Source organism: Microcaecilia unicolor, chromosome 1 (assembly GCF_901765095.1).
Source record: "Microcaecilia unicolor chromosome 1, aMicUni1.1, whole genome shotgun sequence".
Classification (NCBI taxonomy): domain Eukaryota; kingdom Metazoa; phylum Chordata; class Amphibia; order Gymnophiona; family Siphonopidae; genus Microcaecilia; species Microcaecilia unicolor.
In genome coordinates this window covers 137,025,308-137,049,442 of record NC_044031.1, presented here as the reverse complement: position 1 = coordinate 137,049,442, position 24,135 = coordinate 137,025,308, and the positions used below count along the sequence as shown (strand labels likewise).

General features: G+C 46.3%; 1 protein-coding gene across 6 annotated transcripts in view; it reads right to left on the bottom strand.

Annotated features, from left to right (window-relative positions):
* Nucleotides 1-24,135, bottom strand: part of DYNC1I1 (dynein cytoplasmic 1 intermediate chain 1) — a 548,409-nt gene that overhangs the window by 293,689 nt on the left and 230,585 nt on the right. For all 6 annotated transcript variants that reach the window (XM_030200752.1, XM_030200770.1, XM_030200797.1 and 3 more), the window contains one exon: nucleotides 21,238-21,327. In XM_030200752.1, coding sequence (XP_030056612.1) covers nucleotides 21,238-21,327 — 90 coding nt within the window. The remainder of the gene's footprint in view (nucleotides 1-21,237; nucleotides 21,328-24,135) is intronic.

Genomic DNA, 24,135 nt, shown 5'->3' with positions numbered 1-24,135 from the left:
TTGGTGGAAAAAAAATCAGCGAGCAGTGCTATTCTATAATTGCTGCTCCAAGTTGGCGCTGTTTATAGAATAACTAGTATAAAAGGCCCGTTTCGGTAGGCAATGAAACGGGCACTAGCAAGGTAATCCCTCTCCCTCCCTCCAGACCCCCCCTACTGAGTGCCAGACCCCCTCCCTTCCGAGTTCCAGACCTCCCCTCCCTCCCTCCCTCTCGAGTTCCAGACCCCCCTCCCCAGACCCCTCCCCAGACCCCTCCCTCCCTTCCTTCCTTCCTTTCCTCCCTTCTGAGTTTCAGACCCCCCTGCCTCCCTCCCTTCTGGGTTCCAGACCCTCCCTCCCTCCCAGTTCAAGGCCCCCTCACTCCCCTCCCACCGAGTTCCGCAGAATACCCTCCCCCGCAGCTGTCGCGTACATGTGCTGAAGACAGCCAAAGTTCTCTTCTCGTCTGCGCCGGTGACGCTTGTTGAATGATCATCTGTTGAAGTTTCTGTGCGTGCGTCTGATGTCAGACGCACGCACAGAAACTTGAACAGATGATCATTCATCAAGCAACGCCCCGGTGCAGCCGAGAAGAGAAGTTTGGTTGTCGTCTGCACAGGAACGTGACGGGGGTGGGGAAGGGTTTCCAGCAGAAAGGGGGGGGTCGAGAGGGTCGCGGCAGGGGGTACAGGGGTCATTTACGCGGAGGGGGGTGTTGAAATCGGAGGGAGGGGGGAGTCTTGAACTCGGTGGGAGGGGCGTGAGGGGGCCTTGAATGGGATGGGAGGGAGCGAGTGACGTGTGTGTGTGGGGGGCGGGGGTGTTGATGTTCTTCGGATGTGGGGAGATGCTTTGGTGATGCGCCGGGGGGGGGGGGATTCTGTGTTGCCCCGCTCCCTGTCACTTGCTCAGAAGTGGCAGGGAGCGGCGCACTGATAGCTGATTCCCAGGCAGGGGGAGGAGTAGGAAAACATGCTCCGCGTGTTTCCCTACTCCTCCCCTTGCCTTGGAATCAGCTGTCAGTGTGTTCTAAGCTGTCTAGCAGACCACCTCCGAGGGATCCATGGTCCCAGGCAGGTTAGAACATTGAAGGTGAGTATTATTATATAGGATGCTTAGAGCCAGTTTCCACGCCAAACTTTGGGCGTGAGGATTTATATCTACTGAAACCTGGTGTAAATCCTGGTGTGTGTATGTTAGGTGTGGATCCCCAGTATTTAGTAATATTGCGTGCATCTTTAGTGAATATCACTGACCTGCCCATACCCCTCTCATGGCCATGCCACCTTTTGAGTTGCGCGCTATAAGATTTGCACACAGATCTTTATAGAAAAGCGCTTAGCAAGATGTGCACAAATCCGAATTGTTGCCAATAAATCCAATAATTGATTGTTAGCACCTAATTATTGACACTGATTGGCTTGTTAACTAATTATGGGGCCCTTTTACTAAGCGCCCCATAATTAGTGGTAGGCTCTAATCTCGTGCAGTATGTGCCAAAAAGAGACTACCACCAGGCCAGCACGCCCTCCTGGCAGTAATTTCAGATTTGGCGCACACCCATAATGTGTGAATGAATTATTTATTTCCTCCTACACATGCCGGTTCTTGTGGTAATCAGCACTTGGCATGCGCCAACCGGTCACCGCACGTGTAGCGCGTGAGCCTTTTCTGCTACATCAATGGGTGGCGTTAAGGGCTCAGGCCGGTTTTGGGCATGCACTGGTTCCATTTTTACCGCAGGCCCTTTTCCTGTCCCATTTAAAAAAAAAAAAAACAACAACATTTTTTGTAGATGCAGTAAAAAATGGCCCGGCGAATGCCCAATACATATGCCTAAACTACCGCAGGTCACTTTTTACCGTAGCTTAGTAAAAGGACCCCTTAGTTGCGCATACATCTCAGAATAGCATGCAATTTTAGGCGTGTAAATTGGAAACTGAAAAACAGGTTGGCGGAACATATTAGTAATCTGAGGAAGCAAAAAAAAAAAAAGACAACCCTCTTGTGTCCCATTGGATAAGTCAAAATCACAATATTGATGATCTGAGATGTTTGGCATCAATACAAATCACACCTCCACAACGGGGAGGAGATATCACCGCTCAACTATTCAATTTAGAACAACGGTATATTTTCCAGTGGAATACCGTAGCCCCTCGGGGTTTAAATCTTGAGGTTGAGTGGTTGTAATAGCATATGACGTTGTGTAAGGGGTGGAGCTTGTAGGGGTATTTAAACCGTGCATGGATTAGCACGGCATAATGTTCTGATGTAACATCCGGTAAGCCGTTCGGGGATAGCAGTCCTGATGGTAAGCAGCCTATAGTAATGCAAAGAGGGATTAACAATGATAATGATAAGTTGATTTGGTAAAATATATGTGATGAACAGCCATTTCATTGGGGAAAGGAAGTTATAGTACTTTCACCCAATTTCCCTTCATTCTGGCAGCCATAACGGCTTCTTTTGGGGACACTGTTGCACAGAGGACATTGTCAACTTTGTATCTTTGAGAGACTATGCATAGAGTCTTGCGAGGCTTTTCATGCGTTTAATTGATTCAGATGAGAACATTCAAGATCTTGGCTAGATAATATAATTGTAACGGTTGACAGGCAACAATGTTGCTTTATTGTTGAATGATATGATTGAAAGGGAGCATGGTGAAATTTGAATGACTGTGAACGTGTGCTGGACGCATGAAAGGAGTGCTGCAATAAACTGTTTATTATTGGGGGTGAATACACATAAAAAACAAAATAAAAAATTGTTAAACAGAATGTATGTTTGCAAGGAGTGCTTTAAAGTGTTATATGTGGAGGGGCATAATTGAACAAAAATGTCTATCTCCATGGGCGTTTATCTCCAAGAACGGGTCCGTGAAGGGGCGGACCGAACCGTATTTTCGAAAAAAAATAGACGCCCATGTTTTATTCGACAATTTGTGAGCTGGGCGTTTTTGTTTTTCAGTGATAATGGAAAATGAAAGCGCCCAGCTCAAAAACGAATAAATCCAAGGCATTTGTTCGTGGGAGGGGCCAGGAGTCGTAGTGCACTGGTCCCCCTCACATGCCAGGACACCAACCGGGCACCCTAGGGGGCACTTTTACAAAAACAAAAAAAAAGGTAAAAGAGCTCCCAGGTGCATAGCACCCTTCCCGTGTGTGTTGAGCCCCCCCAAATCCCCCTCAAAACCCACCGCCCACAAGTCTACACCATTACTATAGCCCTAAGGGGTGAAGGGGGGCACCTACATGTGGGTACAGTGGGTTTGGGGGGGTTGGACGACTAAGCATTAAGCAGCACAATTGTAACAGGTGGGGGGGATGGGCCTGGGTCCACCTGCCTGAAGTCCACTGCACCCCTAACAACTGCTCCAGGGACCTGCATACTGCTGCCAGGGAGGTGGGTATGACATTTGAGGGTGAAAATAAAAAGTTGTGAAACATCATTTTTTGTGGTGGGAGGGGGTTAGTGACCACTGGGGGAGTCAGGGGAGGTCATCCCCGATTCCCTCTGGTGGTAATCTGGTCTTTTAGGGCACTTTTTGGGGCCTTATTCGTGAAAAAACAGGGTCCAGGAAAAGTGCCCTAAATTCTAGCTACAAACGCATACTTTTTGTCCATTATCGGCGAAAGGCACCCATCTCTCCTCGGCCGATAACCACGCCCCAGTTCCACCTTCGCCACACCTCCGACACGCCCCAGTCAACTTTGTACGCTTCCGCGATGGAGTGCAGTTGAAAACGTCCAAAATCGGCTTTCCATTATACCGATTTATTCGTTTTTGTGAGATAAACGTCTATCTCCCAATTTGAGTCAAAATCTAGGCGTTTTTCTCTTTCAATTATAAGGTGGATAGTGTAAATTTGTATGCCATTTATAGAATCTGGAGGTTTGTGAGCATTATCATGTACTGCTCCTTAGTAAAAGTTTGGAATTTATAGCAGGTAACAACAGCAGACCTTCTTATTTTAATAAATGATGATTCTGTCTCATCACCTATTTTTTAGAGCCACTTCTAATTTTTTTTTCAGATCCTTCCTCTTTAGAACCATTACGCTGAATAAAAAGTCACTGTAATTTTGTGCAATTTATGGTCCCTACAACCACTTTGATCTAAGCTTTCAAGATACACACTACTTTCTTCTGAGCTAACCAAGAGAAACAGACATGTTTGATCAAAGAATATTTCCCCCCGCCCCAGACCAGGTTCATCCCAGAGAGGCCATGGCATCTTCAAAAGTTATACTTGACAATGCTGTTCTTGGCTTGAAATTTATTTACTGCCTGGAAGAAAACAAAGAATATACTCATTTGCTGCTTTGATGTCTAACAGAGATCAAATGACATGGTTTAGTCAATTTACTAACTCCATAGGAGATTGTACCTGGCTTTATTGATTGACACTTAAGACAAGATACTGTAAATTATAGTTGTACTGCATGACTGATATCACAAGCAAACAAAAGGGCCCATGTGCTAAAGGATATTAATATATTAACATGCGTCTTCTTGGCATTAATACACTTGAGTTAATCTTGTTTGTGTTAGCATTAAGTTGCACGCAAAACAATATACATATAGCTTACCACCAATTGCATTAAACTATGCATTTAGGGTTGGATTAAGTAAATGACCCTCAAAATTCAGCACAAAAACCATCATCACTGAACGAAATTCTATAAAGGGCATTCCAGTATGGGCGCTGAACAGTACTTTATAAAGTGCATTCCAGGATGGGTGCTGAATGGTACTCTATAAAGGGTGTTCCAGCACGGGCACTAAATGTTCCAACATGGGTGTTGAAAGGTGTAAAGGGTGTTCCAGCATGGGCGATGAACAGTACTCTATAAAATGCATTCCAGGATGGGCGCTGAATGGTATTCTATAAAGGTTGTTCCAGAACGGGTGCTGAATGTTCCAGCATGGGCGCTGAAAGGTACTCTATAAAGGGCATTCCAGCATGGGCACTGAATGGTACTCTATAAACAGTGTTCTAGTATGGGTGCCCAATGCTACTCTATAAAAGATGTTCCAGCATGGGTGCTGAACTGTGCGCTATAAAAGGCGTTACAGCATGGGTGCTGAAAGGTATTCTATAAAGGATGTTCTAGAATGGGTGCTGAATGATACTCTATAAAGAGCGTTCCAGCATGGACGCTGAACGGTACTCCATAAAGGGTGTTCCAACATGGGTGCTGAACAGTACTCTATAAAGGGCATTCCAGCATGGGTGCTGGATGATACTCTAGAAAGGGTGTTCCAACATGGGTGCTGGAATGGGAGTTACAGCATGGGTGCTGAATGGTACTTTATAAAGAGCATTCCAGCATGGGTGCTAATTGGTACTCTATAAAAGGCATTCCAGCATTGGCGCTGAACGGTACTCAATAAAGGGCGTTCCAGCATGTGCGCTGAATGGTACTCTATAAATGGAATTCCAGCATGGGTGCTGAATGGAACACTACAAAAGGCGTTCCAGCATGGGCGCTGAACGGTACTCTATAAAGGGCGTTCCAGCATGGGCGCTGAATTGAACACTGCAAAAGGCATTACAGCATAAAGGCTGTTTCAGCATGGGTGCCCTTGATAGAATAGCATCAACTGGAATCCATGCTCAACTTTGGGCATGAGGATTTACACCAACAGAAACCAGGTGTAAATCCCAGTGTTCAAGTTGGGCTCAAATCCGCACTATTCTATAACACTGCTCAAATCTTAACAGAATTTTCCTGACCCTCCCATTGTTACGCCCTTTTCAGATCCTATTCTATAAATGGGCATGTAAGTGTGTTTTCACGCGGATCTGCCGTTCCTGTCCTGTTTTGGCACCTTGCATCCATTAGAAGGCTTTTCCACATTGAAAATTCATCTCAGAAATAGTGTCTAATATTTGGTGCCATATATTGAATTCCCCCATTAGGGGAACATTTTATAAAAGTACATTTATGTCAAATGTCCAAGAAAGCTGTCTATTTTATAAGGGCAAATTAATAAATATATCCCATTTAGGGCTCAGGCCCATCCAACAGTAGTACACGTTTATTGGTAGCTGGTGGGGATCTCAAGCTTGGCCAGCTAAAGACTTCCCCCTGATGGTAATGAAAACACTACTCTCTACGATACCAGCATCTGTGCAGTTTTCAGCGCGTGCCTGCTGCAGACCCCAAGATAGAAAGTAGCATTTTCCCGCCAGCTGAGATATTTTTTTGGTGGTGATTGGGGGGAGGGAGAACGCTTGGTGCCCACCCACTTCTTGTCTAGGCCCACCTAAAATCTGTTGTCTGGCTACGTCCCTGCCCCAACCCCCCAACCCCCCAACAGAGTGATAAACGAAACTCGGCGCACAGTTGGATTTCAGGCACTGCCATTCCAATGTGACTTGCCAGTTGAAGCAGTTCAGCAGTGTGGCTGCTCAAGATAAGTGGCTCTATTTATTAATTGGACATTTTGGATATTTTTGTCAGTTTGGACACTTGTGCTGCACTTGAATATGACAGTATTTGTTATACATGTTATGTATATGTTTATTTGGAATATTGTGAGCACAAGAGGTTTCTGGGATTATAATCATCATTAGCCTAAGCAACAGCAACATCAAAGAAAAGCTGTATTTATGGCTGATGTTTCTATATGTTGGAAAAAACCCATCACCCTACTGACTTAAATCAGTGTTAATATATGTGGAGAAAAAAGCTTCAGTAACGCCACCCAGCCAGCCCGAAATCATCAGACTATAAGATGTGAGCCCAGCGCAACATCATCTAGCTCAAAAAAAAACTCATTTTGCCAGAGAACTCAATACATCATGTTGGAAACATAGGATTGAAATGTGGAAATGAGGAAATGTGTCAAAGGCTTTGCTGAAATCCAAATAGACCACATCTAGCATATGCCCTCAATCTAGTTTTCTGATCACCCAAAGAAGTCAATCAGAATCATTTGACACGATTTTCCATGGGTAAAAATTATGTTGCCTCTGATCTTGTAAGTTATTGGATTCCAGAAATTTTATTATCCTTTCCTTCAGCAGCATATCCATTATTTTTCCAACAATCAAAGTAAGAAACATCTTCCGGACCCTAGTACAGTCATTAGTAATAAGTCATCTGGACTACTGTAACACTTTGTAAGCAGGCTGTAAAGAACAGACCATTAAAAAACTCCAGACAGCCCAGAACACAGCAGCCAGACTCATCTTTGGAAAAACTAAATACGAGAGGACAAAACCTCTAAGAGAGAAACTACATTGGCTACCACTCAAGGAACGAATCGAGTTCAAGATCTGCACAACCATCCACAAAATCATCCACGCAGATGCCCCACTTTATATGTTAAAACTAGTGGACTTACCACCTAGAAGCGCCAAAAGATCGGCCTGCAAATTCCTCAATCTAAACTTCCCCAGCTGCAAAGGAATTAAATACAAACAGTCATACGCCACTACTTTTGCATTTAAAAGCACACAGATCTGGAACGCACTACCCATGGCCCTGAAAAATATGGACAATCTAACCAGCTTTCGCAAATCTTTGAAGACATATCTCTTCAACAAAGCCTATGAAAGACATCCTTAATAAATCATTCCTTAAATCACTCAGGTGCATCAAAAACACCTCTCACAACACCTTTCTAGCACCTTGCATCTAATTCATCTAATTTCAGCTTATGTATTTAAAATCATGTAATGACCTTGCATCTTATTCATTTACTTTCAGCTTAAGTATCTAAGATCATGTAATGACTGCATCATAACAACACTCTGTAACCCACATTGAGCCTGCAAAAAGGTGAGATAATGTGGGGTACAAATGCAATAAATAAATAAAATAAAATAAGCTTGCTGGTCTGTAGTTTCCCCACTTTTTCTCTATCTATGTAATTTTTGATTATATCTGTGTGGAGGGGTAAAGTAGGCATTCTTTTTTTGGTTTTGTGATTCTACGTACTGGAGATTTTCTATGTTTTGTGGAAATGTATCTTTACATGCAGTATTCTGAAGAGTTCCTTCAAGTCAGAGCAGAGTTGAATTTCACCCAGTTTGATAGTAGACAGATTTACCATCCTCATATCATTTGCACTTCTATTAGTGTTTGTGAAGGTTTCTTTGTAGGAATTTTGTCTTTGTGGTAATGTAGACCTGGTTCTGGTATTCATATTCAAACGAGACACATTTTATTTATGCCTCAGAAGGTACTAGTCAGTGGTTTAGCAGCTCCATGGATTAGTGAGAGTTTATACAAGGATTATTTTTGGTTTAGGAACTCAGGAACACACAACATAGACTTTATTTAAATTTCACTCTAAGTTTGAGACACATTCCATGTATGTTTCAAATTTGCTAAGTTGTGCATGAAACTTAAAAACAATGTATTTGAAATTCATTGGGGGGGGGGGGGGGGTAGGCAGGGGTAGCTAAATGAAAACTCTACTATCATTTGCCACACTTGCAAAGTAACTCACATTGATATGTTACTGCAAGGCCATATGAAATAAATGAAATGAAATTAAATGATCAGATCCTGGTAGAGATATAGTGCTGACTGGCACATAGGCTAAGCTCCCTACTAAAAGAGTACACGATCAACACATTGACTTAAGACACCACACATTGACGAAACAAAATGAATAGCTAATATAGGGGAGTTCTGGGGTATACCTTCTCTTGTGGCAGTCTATATGGCAGCTCTCATTCCACAGTCCTCCAAACAGATTTCTGCCATTTCCTCTCTCACTCAGTACACTCTGATTCAAAAGAGGAGGTTGGGTGGGGGGGGGGGGGGCGGATTTCCCTTCAAGACCAGGATGTGGATTTCACCACAGATAATAAGAGGCTGATATGGAGTTCTCCTGTCAGCTTTACTGATGGCTTGTGCACAACAAATACAGAGCTACCACGAGGTCCCAGTTTTTGAGAGGGAGATTTTAGTACACGCCCACAGCCTCGCCCCCACACTGCATTGGCTCCGCCCACTCTGCATGGCTCCACCCCCTGCCACACTCCAAACCCACGCCCATTTCAGAAAATAATTTATTTAATAGCCTAACACCCTTTTCAATTAGCTTTCAGAGGCCAAAACCTCCTGCCTCAGGCCAATATAATGCTGTTATGGTATCCTCTCCTGACCTGAGGAAGGAAGTATTGGTCTCAAATTTATTAACACAGGTACCATATTACTTTACCTAAATTAAAAATAAAATTATTTTCTTTACCTTTGTTGTATGGCCATTTACTTTTTCTAATTGTGTTGCTCCCAGTCTGTTGATACTGCTTTCCTTTATTTTCGCTTAACTCTTTTGCCAGGGTTTCCTGGCCATTTGTCATTTTTCTCTCCTTTTACTTTGCTCTCTTCAATGTTTTTCTGACTCTCTCTGTCCAGATTTAATTCATTCTTACTATCCATTCTTTAATTTCCTTCTTTTTACTTCAACTACCTATCGCTTTCCATCTTTTCCTCACCCTTGTTCTCCCCGTGCCCCTTCCTCTTATTCTCCAGACTTTCACTACTCCCCTTTTCCATCCAGCAGCTCTCCTCTTTCTCTTCCCACCCTTCCAGTGTCTCTCCTCTTTCTTTCTGCATCCTTCCATCCAGCGTCTCCTCTTTCTCCCTACCAGTGGCGTAGGAAGGGCAGTGGGGGCGGTCCGCCCTGGGTGCACGCTGCTGGAGGGTGCAGAGAGCAGCCACATGCCTGTCGGCTCCACTGGTTCACTGCTCCCTCTGCCCCAGGTTACTTCCTGTTCTGGGGCAGAGGGAGCAGGGAGCCAGTGGAGCCGACAGGCGCGCGGCTGCTCTCTGCACCCTCCAGCAGCCAAGAATGCACCCGGGGGGGAGGGGTGTCATTGCGACGGGGGGGGGGGGGGGGGCTTGATGTGCTGGGGAGTCGGGGTGTCATTGCACCAAGGGGGGTGTCGTGCTGCACCCTGGGGGGACGGAGACCGCTGCACCCGGGGGAGGGGGTGGCAGCCGACCTAGGATCGCCACTGCTCTCTACCCTTCCATTCAGCGTCTTCTCTCTTTCCCTCCCCATCCTTCCACCCATCTACTCTCTCTCCTGATCCTTCCATCTAATGTCTCTCCCCCTCCTTCTATCCAATGTCTCTCTATCTCTCTACCCTTTTCTGTTCAGTGTTCCTTCTCTCTCCACATCCTTCCAGTCTCTCTCCTTTCTCTCTGCATCCTTTCATCCATCTCCCCTCTTTCTCTCCCTATCCTTCCATCCAGTGTCTCTCTCTCCCCATCCTTCCATCTGTTTTCCCTCTTTCTCTCTCCATCCTTCCATCCGTCTTCCCTCTTTCTCTCCCCATCCTTCCATCCATTTTCCCTCTTTCTCTCCCCATCCTTTCATCCATCTACCTCCCTCTCCTGATCCTTCCATCCAGTGTCTCTCTCTCTCTCTCTCTCTCTCTCTCTCTCTCTATCTATCCCCTTCTTTCCATCCAGTGTGTCTCTTTCTACCCTTTTACATTCATCATTCCCCCCCTTTCTCCCCATCCTTATCACCAGCAGCTTCTCTCTTTCTCCAGCCCTTCTCCATCTCCCCTCCTCTCCCCACTCTCTCTATCTTACCTCCTTCCTCCCGCTCCTCCTTCCACCAGATCTTCGTTTCTTGGCCTTTGCTGCTTCTCCTGTTGAGCAGCAGCAGCCGCTACAAAAAGAAAAAGAGCTAATTAAACAAACCAAAAATGTTTTTAAAAAGCAAGCGCGGCACCGCAGGCAGCCTTCAGGCATTGGCTGTCAGCTCTGCAGCCACTCCTCTCTCCTCTCACGGTCCCCAGAGGAGCGCAGCATAGCAGGAAATCGATCTCAACTTCCTGCTCCAGGGGCAGTGACGTGAGAGGAGAGAGGAGTGGCTGCAGAGCCGACAGCCAGTGCCTGAAGGCTGCCTGCGGTGCCGCGCTTGCTTTTTAAAAACATTTTTGGATTGTTTAATTAGCTCTTTTTCTTTTTGTAGCGGCCGCTGCTGCTCAACAGGAGAAACAGCAGTGGCTGGAAATGGGAGCTGGCGCTGAGTGTTTCAGCGGGAGACTTCCCCGCTTTGGCGGGAGTGTGGGATATGACTCGCCAAAGAGGGAGTCTCCCGCTGAATGTGGGAGACTTGGCAGGTCTGATTTCAAATACCGATTAGAAGTAGCCTTTCTTCCCTGAGTTTGTATGGCAATTGGTAAACACTCTGTAGTTACACATCTTTACATCTCCTTCGTCTGTCTCTGTAATCCCTTTCTCAGATGTATTCTTTCTTTTGGGTTAGGGGTTTCCCAAGTAGTGGGCCAACCTATTCCTTATTTCCTTTCTGACTGAAATTCACAGTCCTTTCTGGGTTCCTCTTACATACAGACTCTCTCCAACTGGAAATCTTTCCCCACAATACCTTTTCCTGTAGTTAGCTCTAAGTTGGTGCTGTTCTCATTTCTCTCTTCAGCTTATAGCTCCAACTCTCTTGTTCACTCCTTCCTTCTATAGGCAGAAGGGTGGGCTAAACCTCTGACTTTTACATTTATTTCACACCTGGGCAATATTTCAAGACTCAAGAGAGACTCCACATCTCTTGGAATTATAAAAAAAACTGGATGCAAGAAAACCATAGCGGTAAAGGTAAAAACACCAGAACAGCATTAATCACTTAAGCAATAATGAGCACTGATTGGCACTGATTAGAATTTACACCAGTGGTGTGCTGATAAATTTTTAACAACAGGCTCTCTTCCCGGTCCACCTTGGCGCCCCCCCGTCCACCACTGCGCCCCCCCCATCCACCACTGCGCCCCCCCCATCCACCTCTGCGCCCCCCCAAAATTGCAGAGCTGGCTATAGCCGGGGGGGGGGGGGGGGCAATGCATTACTCTCTCCAGGAAAAAAAAAAATTAAATGATCCCAGGTTCCAATCTAATTCATGTTTCATATGGGATAAAATGCCATAAATAAGTAAATAAATATAAACTTTTAACGTTCAGCACCTGATTCTCAAAGTGGACATATTCCAAACACCATAATGAAAATAAAATTATTTTTTCTACCATTGTTGTCTGGTGACTTTGTTTCTCTGATCATGCTGGCCCAGTATCTGATTCTGCTGCTCTCTATCTGTTCCCTTGACTCCGTTTCCAGGGCTTCCTTTCAATTTATTTCTTTTCTTTCCTCCTTTCTTCTTCATTTCTGGTCCTCCGCAGACTTGACTGTACAGTGGATCCAGCTTCTGCCTATTTTCTCCATCCATGTGCAGTTTCTCTCCTCACTTCCTTTTCCCTTATCTAATCTCCTTCCTCTATCTTCTCTCCATGTCCAGCATTTCTTCTCTCTCCCTTCCCTCCCCTCCATCCATGTCCAGAATTTCTCTTGCCCTCCCCTCCATCCATGTCCTGAAACTCTCCTCTCTCCCCTGCCCCTCTCTATCCATCCATACCCGGCAATTCTCTTCTCTCCCCAGCCCCCCTCTACCCATCCATGCCCAGCAATTCTCTTCTCTCCACTGCCCCCCTCTACCCATCCATGCCCAACAATTCTTTCCCCTGCCCCCTCTACCCATCCATGCCCAGCAATTCTCTCCCCTGCCCCCCTCTATCCATCCATGCCCAGCAATTCTCTCCCCTGCCCCCCTCTACCAATCCATACCCAGCGATTCTCCTCCCTCCCCTGCCCTCCCCTCCCACTCCCATCCATGTCCAGTGATTCTCCGTCACCCCCATCCTCCCCTACCGCTCCCATCCGTCTTTTTCTATTACCTCCGTCGAAGCACCGCGTTATTTAAAGCCCTGCTGCCCATCTCCAGCCTTCCCTGCTTGTTTCATGATGAGTTTGTTCCCTTAGTCCCGCCTTCGCGGAAAAAGGAAATTACATCAGAAGGCAGGACTAAGGGAACGAACTCATCACGAAGCAAGCAGGGAAGGCTGGAGATGGGCAGCAGGGCTTTAAATAACGTGGCGCTTCGACGGAGGTAATAGAAAAAGACGGATGGGAGCGGGAGGGGAGGGTGGGGGTGAAGGACATCACTGGACATGTTTGGCAGCGGGAGGGGAGGTAAGCATGGCCTGTGATGGCGCCCTTCTGCTATGCTTACCTCGTGTAATGGAGCCGGCTCGCCCCGAAGAACAACCGGCTCGCAAGAGCTGTCAAAATTTAACAAGCGGCTCTTGCAAGCCGGTGCGAGCCGGCTCCAGCACACCACTGATTTACACGCACAACTCGCTAAGCATATTCTGTAACAAAGTGCACTGAACGTTTAATGCGCACAGGCAAAAGGAACATGGTTATGGGCGTTTCACGGGTGTTCCAAAATTTACGGGTGTAGTTATAGAATATGGCCCAGTGCGTGTAAATCTATGCACCAGGATTTACGCCACATTTTTGTTGATGTAAGTGGATGCGCCTAGTTTTAGGCACTGAGATATCAACTAAACATATTCTATAATTGGCACCTAAATCTGGACACCGATTATAGAATATGCTTAGTTGGCACTGATTTCAGCACCAATTTTTTAGGCGCCATATATGGGATATGTGCTAAGCGCTAATATTCAGTAGAGATAACTGGCTATCTTGAATTGAATATTAGTGCTTAGCTGGGTTACTACTCTCGCCCTCCTGTAGCTTCCAACCCCTCCTCCTACCACAGTCTCACTGCTTCTCATCCTTTGAAGTCCACTCCATCCGTCTATTCTACCCGTTGCCACTCAGAGTGGCAGTCATTTACCGCCCCCCTGATAAATCCCTCCCTTCCTTCCTCACCGACTTCGATGCCTGGCTTTCTGTTTTTATTGAACCCTCATCTCCATCCCTCATTCTCGGAGACTTCAACATACACGTTGATGACCTGTCCAACTCTCACGCTTCTCAGTTCCTCACTCTAACATCCTCCTTCAACCTCCAGCTATGTTCCACCACCCCTACTCACCGTGATGGCCATTGCCTTGACCTCGTCCTCTCCTCTTCCGGCTCACCCTCCAATTTCCACACCTCAGCTCTTCCTGTCTCTGATCATCACCTGATCACCTTCACACTTCTTCACCCTCCCCCTCAGCCCCGCCCAACATTAACCACTACTTCCAGGAATCTCCAGATTATTGACCCTCCCACCTTATCATCTAGTATTTCTAATCTCCTCCCCTCCATCATGTCCTCCGAGTCTGTTGACGAGGCTGTCTCCGCTTACAATGCCACTCTCTCCTCTGCTCTGGACACCCTTGCACCATCCACCTCCCGTCCCACAAGGCGTACTAATCCCCAGCCCTGGCTGACCCCTTGCATCCGTTACCTTCGCTCCTGCGCCCGATCTGCTGAACGCCTCTGGAGGAAATCTCGCACCCATTCAGATTTCCTTCACTACAAATTCATGCTATCCTCCTTCCAGTCCTCACTATTCCTTGCCAAACAGGACTATTACACCCAATTGACTAATTCTCTCAGCTCTAACCCTCGTCGTCTCTTCGCCACCCTTAACTCCCTCCTCAAAGTGCCCTCCGCTCCCACCCCCCCGTCACTCTCTCCTCAATCACTGGCTGACTACTTCCGCGACAAGGTGCAAAAGATCAACCTTGAGTTCACTACCAAGCCACCTCCTCCTCTTCACCCTTCAACCCTCTCCCTCAACCAACCAACCCAGACCTCCTTCTCCTCCTTTCCTGATATCTCCGAGGAGGAAACCGCCCGCCTTCTTTCCTCCTCAAAATGCACCACTTGTTCCTCTGATCCCATCCCTACCAACTTACTTAACACCATCTCTCCTACTATCACCCCCTCCATCTGTCATATCCTCAACCTCTCTCTCTCCACTGCAACTGTCCCCGACACCTTCAAGCATGCTGTAGTCACGCCCCTCCTCAAAAAACCATCACTAGACCCTACCTGTCCCTCCAACTACCGCCCCATCTCCCTCCTACCCTTCCTCTCCAAGACACTTGAGCGCGCAGTCCACAGCCGCTGCCTTGATTTTCTCTCCTCTCATGCCATCATTGATCCGCTTCAATCCGGTTTTCGCCCTCTTCACTCGACAGAAACAGCACTTTCTAAAGTCTGTAATGACCTGTTCCTTGCCAAATCCAGAGGCCACTACTCCATCCTGATCCTCCTGGATCTATCCGCCGCTTTTGACACTGTCAATCATGACTTACTTCTTGCCACACTGTCCTCATTTGGGTTCCAGGGCTCTGTCCTCTCCTGGTTCTCCTCCTATCTCTCCCACCGCACCTTCAAAGTTCACTCTCATGGATCTTCCTCCACCCCCATCCCCTTATCTGTTGGTGTTCCCCAGGGATCGGTCCTTGGACCCCTTCTCTTCTCAATCTACACCTCTTCCCTGGGCTCCCTGATCTCATCTCATGGTTTCCAGTATCATCTCTATGCTGATGACACCCAACTGTATCTCTCCACACCAGACATCACCGCGGAGACCCAGGCAAAGGTATCGGCCTGCTTATCCGACATTGCTGCCTGGATGTCCAACCGCCACCTGAAACTGAACATGTCCAAGACCGAGCTTATCGTCTTTCCACCAAAACCCACTTCTCCTCTTCCTCCACTTTCTATCTCAGTTGATAACACCCTCATCCTCCCCGTCTCATCTGCCCGCAACCTCGGAGTCATCTTTGACTCCTCTCTCTCCTTCTCTGCGCATATCCAGCAGATAGCCAAGACCTGTCGCTTCTTCCTCTTTAACATCAGCAAAATTCGCCCTTTCCTCTCTGAACACACCACCCGAACTCTCGTCCACGCTCTCATTACCTCTCGCCTGGACTACTGCAACTTACTCCTCACCGGCCTCCCACTTAGCCATCTATCCCCCCTTCAGTCTGTTCAGAACTCTGCTGCACGTCTCATATTCCGCCAGAACCGATATACTCATATCACCCCTCTCCTCAGGTCACTTCACTGGCTTCCGATCAGATACCGCATTCAATTCAAGCTTCTCCTTCTTACCTACAAATGCACTCAGTCTGCTGCCCCTCACTACCTCTCTACCCTCATCTCCCCTTACGTTCCCGCCCGTAACCTCCGTTCACAGGATAAATCCCTCCTCTCAGTACCCTTCTCCACCACCGCCAACTCCAGGCTCCGCTCATTCTGCCTCGCCTCACCCTATGCTTGGAACAACCTTCCTGAACCCTTACGCCAAGCCCCCTCCCTGCCCGTCTTCAAGTCTTTGCTTAAAGCCCACCTCTTCAATGCTGCGTTCGGCACCTAACCCTTACCGTTCAGTGAATCCAGAATGCCCCAATTTGACTGCCCCTATCGGACCGACCGTTCACTTGTCTATTAGATTGTAAGCTCTTTGAGCAGGGACTGTCTCTCTTTGTTAAATTGTACAGCGCTGCGTAACCCTAGTAGCGCTCTAGAAATGTTAAGTAGTAGTAGTAGTAGTAGTATCCAGAAAAGAGTCCTTCCTGGATGGTTAAATAGTGCTGAATATCAGGTTCTGTATTTTTCAGCTTCAACCTCCAACTTACCAATAGAAATTCACAAAACAATGTGCATCTATCCTAGAGGTCTCTAGCTCCGTGCTTCTCAATTTTTTTTTTAAATTTCAGGGCACACTTTCAAGCTTGTTTGATCCTTGGGGCATACCAAATCAATTTACCAAATTTCAGAAAGTTGTCATACTAGCTAGTCATTGGCCACTGGTCCCTTCACTGTGAAATGCCTGAAAACATACATTAAACTAAAATGCACAGAATAAAAACGCCTAAAATAAAATTAGACAGGTAGCAATTTAAGAGAAGACAATGGGAACAATGGCAAGTTCTAGTTTACGCTCTTTGGATGTCCAAGGTCAGTGGTCAGTGAACAGAAGAAAAATAGATCACCTTTTTCCAAACAGGCAGTATTTTTTTGTCCTCCACTCCATCCCAAACCGGAAACACTTTTTTTCTAACCTTCCTCCTCCCCCAGGCAAAACGTTTTTCCTCTTGGCCCCCTCCCCTGGAAACACTTAATCCTTGGGTGGCTCAAGGCAGCGTGTTGCCTAGGGTAAGAGTTGAAATGGTGCCCCCCAAGGCACCCAACAGGGAGAGAGCCCCCCTGAAAGCTCTGCTCAGGGAAGAGGGTGAGGATGTGCACTGCTCTAATTTGTATATGGGTAGGCAAAACCATTGCAGACATCCCAGATGGGGATGATGTAACACAACAGTACATATTTCCTTTCTACACTAACATGGTATGGTCCTGAAACAAGGAACATACCAGATCAGTAAGAGCCTTGAAAGCATCCTTACACAGTACACTAAATAAATAAAAAATAAAATGAATTTCTTCTTTGAACAGAAAAGTATAAACACAGGAAAGTATAAATAAGCAGATATTTGTGCGTGATAATATAAGTGGGTTAGAAATGGAAGCATTTGTCATTTCAAGGTGCAGATTTACCAAGATGAAACGTAAAAGGGTAATGATGCAAAGGAAAAATCAACAGAGAAATTTTTGCATTTTGCCTACTTTTCCTGAATTATGGGCAGGGGGCCATTAGAGGAATCTGTAGAGGAGGTATCAGAAACCAGAAAGGAGATAAGATCACTTTTGTGTAAAGCCTGCTGGGAGTTGCAGTTTTAAGGGAATCCAAATCTAGTGTTGAAAGCCAGGTGAAAGTAATTAAGTAATTATGCAAATTGAGGAACTGGGAAAAACAGACAGCTGCTAGAGAAACAGAGAGAGAGAGATGTCATCAGCATGAGAGAGTTCTAGAGTCAGGACACTAGAGGAGAATCTCCATCTGAGAAGCCTGTGGCAGCCAGTTGCCAGGCTGTTTAGCAGCATGTCAGTCTACAGCAATAGGGTTTGTTTTCTCACTTCATAGAGGTATGTTACCTAGTATTTAAACTTCAGATGCTTGACTGGAATGATGTGCAGGGCATTTTCAAAAGACTGTCCAGTTCATAACATCCATACCTGGATGTCAGGATTTCCTGTTTGAAAATATGTGAGATGGACGTCTGTGCACTGAGGACGTCCAGCATGAACAGCCATTTTACAAACTGGAATGGCAAAAAAGCAGGGACAAGAACATCCATCTGGCAGCATTCTTAGCAGAATGGCCATAAAGACCTCTCTGCAGAGCAGAGGGACAGTCTAGTGGTTACAAGGCCAGTGTTAAGTGTGTGTGTGTGTGTGGGGGGGGGGGGGCAGACATGGCAGCTACTGTGGGCCCCACAGCTCCAGGGGGCCCCACGGTTTAGGCATCTCTTCCCCTTCTCTCCACCAGAGTCCATCCCCTCCTCCCTCCCTTTTCAGAGGGGCCATGGTGCGGAAGCAGTGGTGTACCAAGGGGGGGGCGGTGGGGGCGGTCCACCCTGGGTGCACGCCGCTGGGGGGGGTGCCGCGGCACGCGCCTGCTCTGAGTTTGCTGACTTCGCGCGTTCACTGCAGCTCCCTCTGCCCTGGAACATTCCTGTTCCGGGTCAGAGGGAGCTCCAGCGAACGCGCGAAGTCAGGGAACTCTGAGCAGCCGTGCGCTGCGGCACCCCCCCCCCCCAGCGGCGTGCACCCGGGGGGGGGGGGGTTCCACGCTGCATCGGGGGGGGGGGTGCTGCACCCGGGGGGGGGTCCACACTGCATCGGGAGGGGGGGTGCCGCACCCGGGGGGGGGGGCGGGGCGCCGCCCCGGGTGTCCGCCCCCCTAGGAATGCCACTGTGCGGAAGCCACTCTCATAAGCTACCTGTGGCTGCTCAGAAGCTTTCCCTCTCTGTCACGATCCACCCTCCTCTGACTCAATTTCCTGTTTCCACCTGAGCAGATCACAGCAGAGAGGGAAAGCTTCGGAACAGCCAAACTGGAGGCAGCTTGTGAGGTTGGCTGCAGCGCCAGGGCCCCTCTGAAAAGGAAATAAAAATTTTAAAGAAGATCACAAGGTGAGGGGGAGGGAGACAGACTGTGGTGGGGAGAAGGGGAAGAGTTGCCCGGACCATGTAGTAGCAATGCAGATGGGGAGATCAGGGGGGGGGGAGGGATCAGAGATCAGGGGCCCCCTCCTTAATTTCTGCCCTGGGCCCCACCATGTTCAAACCAGCCCTGAGTGGTTAGTACAGTGGACTTTAACCCAGGGAGACCAGCTTCAAATCTCACTTTAACTCCTTTATTTTGTAATTGTGAGTCCTCCAGCAGCAGAAAAATACCCACAGTACCTGAATATATATAGTAGGTGATGGCAGAAAAAGACCTGTACGGTCCATCCAGTCTGTGCACTACTTCAATAGCCTTCAGGCTTGCAAGTAGCTTGTATATTTAGGTAGGTACAGTAGGTATTTTTCTGTTTCTGGAGGGCTAACGTTTAAAAAAAAGAGTTAAAGTTAGATTTGAACCTGGGGCCCATGGTTTAAAGTCCATTGCACTAATCACTAGGCTATTCCTCAATCTTGCTTCCTGCTTTGTTAAGAATGCCTATAATACCTGAACTCAATTTTGCTTTCAGGGGAGAGTGAATGGGAAAGCAACCACTGGAGAATTAAAGAGGTGGCATGCTGCCTTAATTCCTCCGGTGGTCAGCTGCTTGAGCAAAGCAACTTTTTGTACCCTGGACATTGTTCTGCTCCCCAGCAGCTTTGTACTACTTTTATATTATAGCTCTAAAATGGGTTACTGTTATTCTCAAGTCTTAGGATTTTTAATGCTACAGTTACTCCCTGTCATGGTATATGAGCAATGCATTGTGTGTAATATAGAAGGGCATAATCGAACGGGGCCGGCCATCTATATGGGCGGCCGTCTCTAAGGCCGGCCCCGGAAAGCAGAATACCCGACCGTATTATCGAAACAAGATGGCCAGCCATCTTTCGCTTCGATAATACAGTCAGGGCCAGCCAAATCTCAACATTTGGGCCGCCCTTAGAGATCGCCGGCGTTAGAGATCGCCGCCATTGGTTTTTGCATTTGGACCAATGCATTTGGTCGTGGGAGGAGCCAGCATTTATAGTGCAGTGGTCCAACTCACGTGCCAGGACACCAACTGGGCATCCTTGGGGGCACTGCAGTGGACTTCACAAATTGCTCCCAGGTATATAGCTCCCTTACCTTGTGTGCTGAGCCCCCCCAAACCCACTACCCACAGCTGTACAACACTACCATAGCCCTTATGGGTGAAGGGGGGGCACCTAGATGTGGGTACAGTGGGTTTCTGGTGGATTTTGGAGGGCTCCCATTTAACACCACAAGTGTAACAGGTGGGGGGGGGATGGGCTTGGTCCGCCTGCCTGAAGCACTGCAGCACCCACTAAAACTGCTCCAGGGACCTGCATACTGCTGTCAGGGAGCTGGGTATGACATTTGAGACTGGCATAGAGGCTGGCACAAAAATGTTAAAAAAATTTTTTTTGGGGTGGGAGGGGGTTGGTGACCACTGGAGGAGTAATGGGAGGTGATCCCCGATTCCCTCCGGTGGTCATCTGGTCAGTTGCGGCACTTTTTTGAGGCTTGGTCCTAAAAATAAATGGACCAAGTGACGCCGGCCAAGGGCTTGTCAGAGCCGGCCTTCTTTTTTCCTTTATCGGCCGAAGCCAGCTATCTCGTAACCACGCCCTGACCCAACCCCACCCCACCCCCGTCCCGCCTTCTGTACCCTTCCTTGAAGGTTGGCCGGCTCCGCGATGAAAAGCAGTTGGGGCCGGCTATAATCGGCTTTCGATTATATTGATTAGGCCGGGATCAGGAGATCACCGGCCATCTCCTGATTTGTGTCGTAAGATGTCTGTCGATCTCTTTCGAAAATAAGCTCAATAGTCTAATCATTAGGACATTATTATCTACAGTTTTATGTATTAATAAAAGTTGTCAAGATAGGAAGAGCAAATAGACACCTATTTTGTTAACTTCACATGTATTTCATGACTCCACCCACATTCCACCCAAACTATGCCTCTGAACACACCTACATGAGTGATATACAAATATTCAATATTCTTGATCAACTTTATGAGGCCTTCTATATGCCTTATGCAGTTTACACCATAAAATTGTCCCCCTAGTGATCATTTTAGCTGAGGTTGTATGACATGCTTATTAATCAAGTAATGATGGGGGGTATGGTTGAGTATTCATACATACGAAATTTATCTTATTATAATCCACTTTAGGGTTATTAACTACAAACAGAATATGAAATTCTATAAAATAAATAAATAAATAAATAAAATAGTGGCCCCTAATCTATAAAGGAAATGTCAAACCAAGCTGCAAATCCAATTTCTCAAGTAGGTAAATGGTAAAACCAATGTGCAATTTTTCTGAGAGCCATCAACAATCAATCTGAACGAGACACTGGTGTTTTTAAAGATACCTTCTTTCACTTCTTGTTTCTTTTCTTCATTTTCCAGCTCTGACTCATGTCGGATTTTGGGTTCCACCAGTTCCTCATCTTCTTCATCATCTAGAAAAATAAAATATTAATTCTTTTTATATCTATATTTTATATCTTTTTCTCTTTAGTGGCACAGTAGACGTTTTTAACCTCCAATGACGTAGAGATTCTAAATTAAACTTGAGAAAAGCCATGTTGTACATGTAAGTTATAACATAGTATTTATATGGTCAAATACAGTTCATCATTCAAAATATTGCTGCTCTTCATGTCAAAAACCTTTGCATGTGGATATTGTGAACTAGTGCAGGAGAGGGTGCTGGAGAGGATGCAGTCAAGTTTGATGATTTCTGTATATTTGGTGGACCTAAAGTCATTTTGGGAGGAGATGATTCATCGTATTAGAGTTATCATTGATGCCCCAATAAAATATGATGTTTGGTTATTAAACCAATTATGCAGGAGACAGGGAAAGAGTAAAGGTTTTCCTGTTACTTTTTTATTAACCACTGCTAAATGTATATTGCCGCTGCATGGAAAAAGAATTTCCTCTCATCTATAAACGATTGGCTGCATAAAGTGTGGGAGACATTTAGTGAAGAAAATTATGGCTCTCAGAAGTAATAAATTTGAGAGATTTGAAAAAATATGGTGTTTTTTGTATTAGGCATACTGTGGGCACCTCTTACCAAGCTGCGGCAAAAGAGGGCCTGCGCTGGCGTCGCACATGTTTGTAATGCTTGCCAAGGCCCCCTTTCACCGCAGCAGGTAAAAGTTACGTCTTTCTTTTTATGAGGAAACTGCGCGGCCATTTCAGGGGTGGGGGGGGGGGAGCCTTTACTGCAACCCATTGAGGTGGCAGTAAGGGCTCAGGTGCTAACCTGGCAGTAACCAGGCAGCGTGCGGCACTGCCTGATTACCACCGGGTACACACTGGCCAGATATACTGGGTGCAGTATTAGCCAACAGAAATTAGGCAAGCAGGACACGCGCCAATTTTTATTTTTCTGCACGTCCATTTTTGCCCCCCCCCCCCCCCCCCCAAAAGGTGTCTTTTTTGCAGGCGTGCTGAAAAATGGGCCTGCATGCGTCCATAATATGCGCCTACACTAACTCAAGCCATTTTTCAGCACACCTTGGTTAAAGGACCCCTGGGTGCCCCGTTCATGCTCTGCCAAGACCTTGCCTACCTTCAAACTACATGCCATCACATTTAAGTAGCTTTTTGTGAAGCCAGAATATATGCGTATATGCTGGTACTGCGGTCATTTATGAGCATACTTGGCACATAAATGTTGGTTCCCACTTTATAGAATGACCCCCTTCAGGGGAGTAAATCAATCTAATAATAAAATATCTGATCCTATTACTTTACACTCTCACAAGATAAATTGGATATTAAAACTCTCATGTCAGGTGTCTATCATGACTATCAGGGAAGAAGCTTCCTTTAAAAACATATTCCCAAAGCTTCCAGAGTTAGAATCTAGTACTAGACACCTGCCATCCCTCCCTCTGGCAACTTTCCATTTCAAATGTTTTTAGAACATATTTTCAGACTCCAGGGATTTCGGCTCTAAATGGCAGGGGAACAGATGCAAACCTCATGGAACTGGCCAGACAGTCTCCACATGGACACCTGTGGTCCAGAAACCTCATTTCCAATTCAGTTCTCATCAAATTAATTTCAGTTTTGACCTACAGGAGGGGGTTAAAGAGAAGTGTGGTCTCAGGTCGGACGCCACCGGCAAATAGACAACCCTGCAGAATTCTGAAAAGTCACTGCCATCAGGCTTGAGTGGAAGCAGCAACAAGAAATGACATTCAGAGTTTATGAACAGCTCTTGCATTAATGTGAATTTAATGAGTGCTAAATAAATTGACAGATGTCAGCTACTATTCCCAGATGTTTTACTGCCCTTGTCTGGCCTATGCAAATGTATTTCTTAGGAGTACATAAGTACATAAGTAGTGCCATACTGGGAAAGACCAAAGGTCCATCTAGCCCAGCATCCTGTCACCGACAGTGGCCAATCCAGGTCAAGGGCACCTGGCACGCTCCCCAAACGTAAAAACATTCCAGACAAGTTATACCTAAAAATGCGGAATTTTTCCAAGTCCATTTAATAGCGGTCTATGGACTTGTCCTTTAGGAATCTATCTAACCCCTTTTTAAACTCCGTCAAGCTAACCGCCCGTACCACGTTCTCCGGTAATGAATTCCAGAGTCTAATTACACGTTGGGTGAAGAAAAATTTTCTCCGATTCGTTTTAAATTTACCACACTGTAGCTTCAACTCATGCCCTCTAGTCCTAGTATTTTTGGATAGCGTGAACAGTCGCTTCACATCCACCCGATCCATTCCACTCATTATTTTATACACTTCTATCATATCTCCCCTCAGCCGTCTCTTCTCCAAGCTGAAAAGCCCTAGCCTTCTCAGCCTCTCTTCATAGGAAAGTCGTCCCATCCCCACTATCATTTTCGTCGCCCTTCGCTGTACCTTTTCCAATTCTACTATATCTTTTTTGAGATACGGAGACCAGTACTGAACACAATACTCCAGGTGCGGTCGCACCATGGAGCGATACAACGGCATTATAACATCCGCACACCTGGACTCCATACCCATTTAATTTCAACTTTTTGTACAAGCTTTTATCTGATGGCAATGTAGGGCTGCAGAATCTGTGACGGAAGCACTTTATTTCTATTATTTTTATTTTAATATGTATGTTTTTATGGAAACCGCTTAGTGGATAGGTGGGTTAAAAGTATTTAAAATAAATAAATAAATACAAGTTACAAGTGTTAGACCAATGTAGTACAAAAATATTACTTTGAAACATGGCAAAGAGAACGGACTATGATGGGAG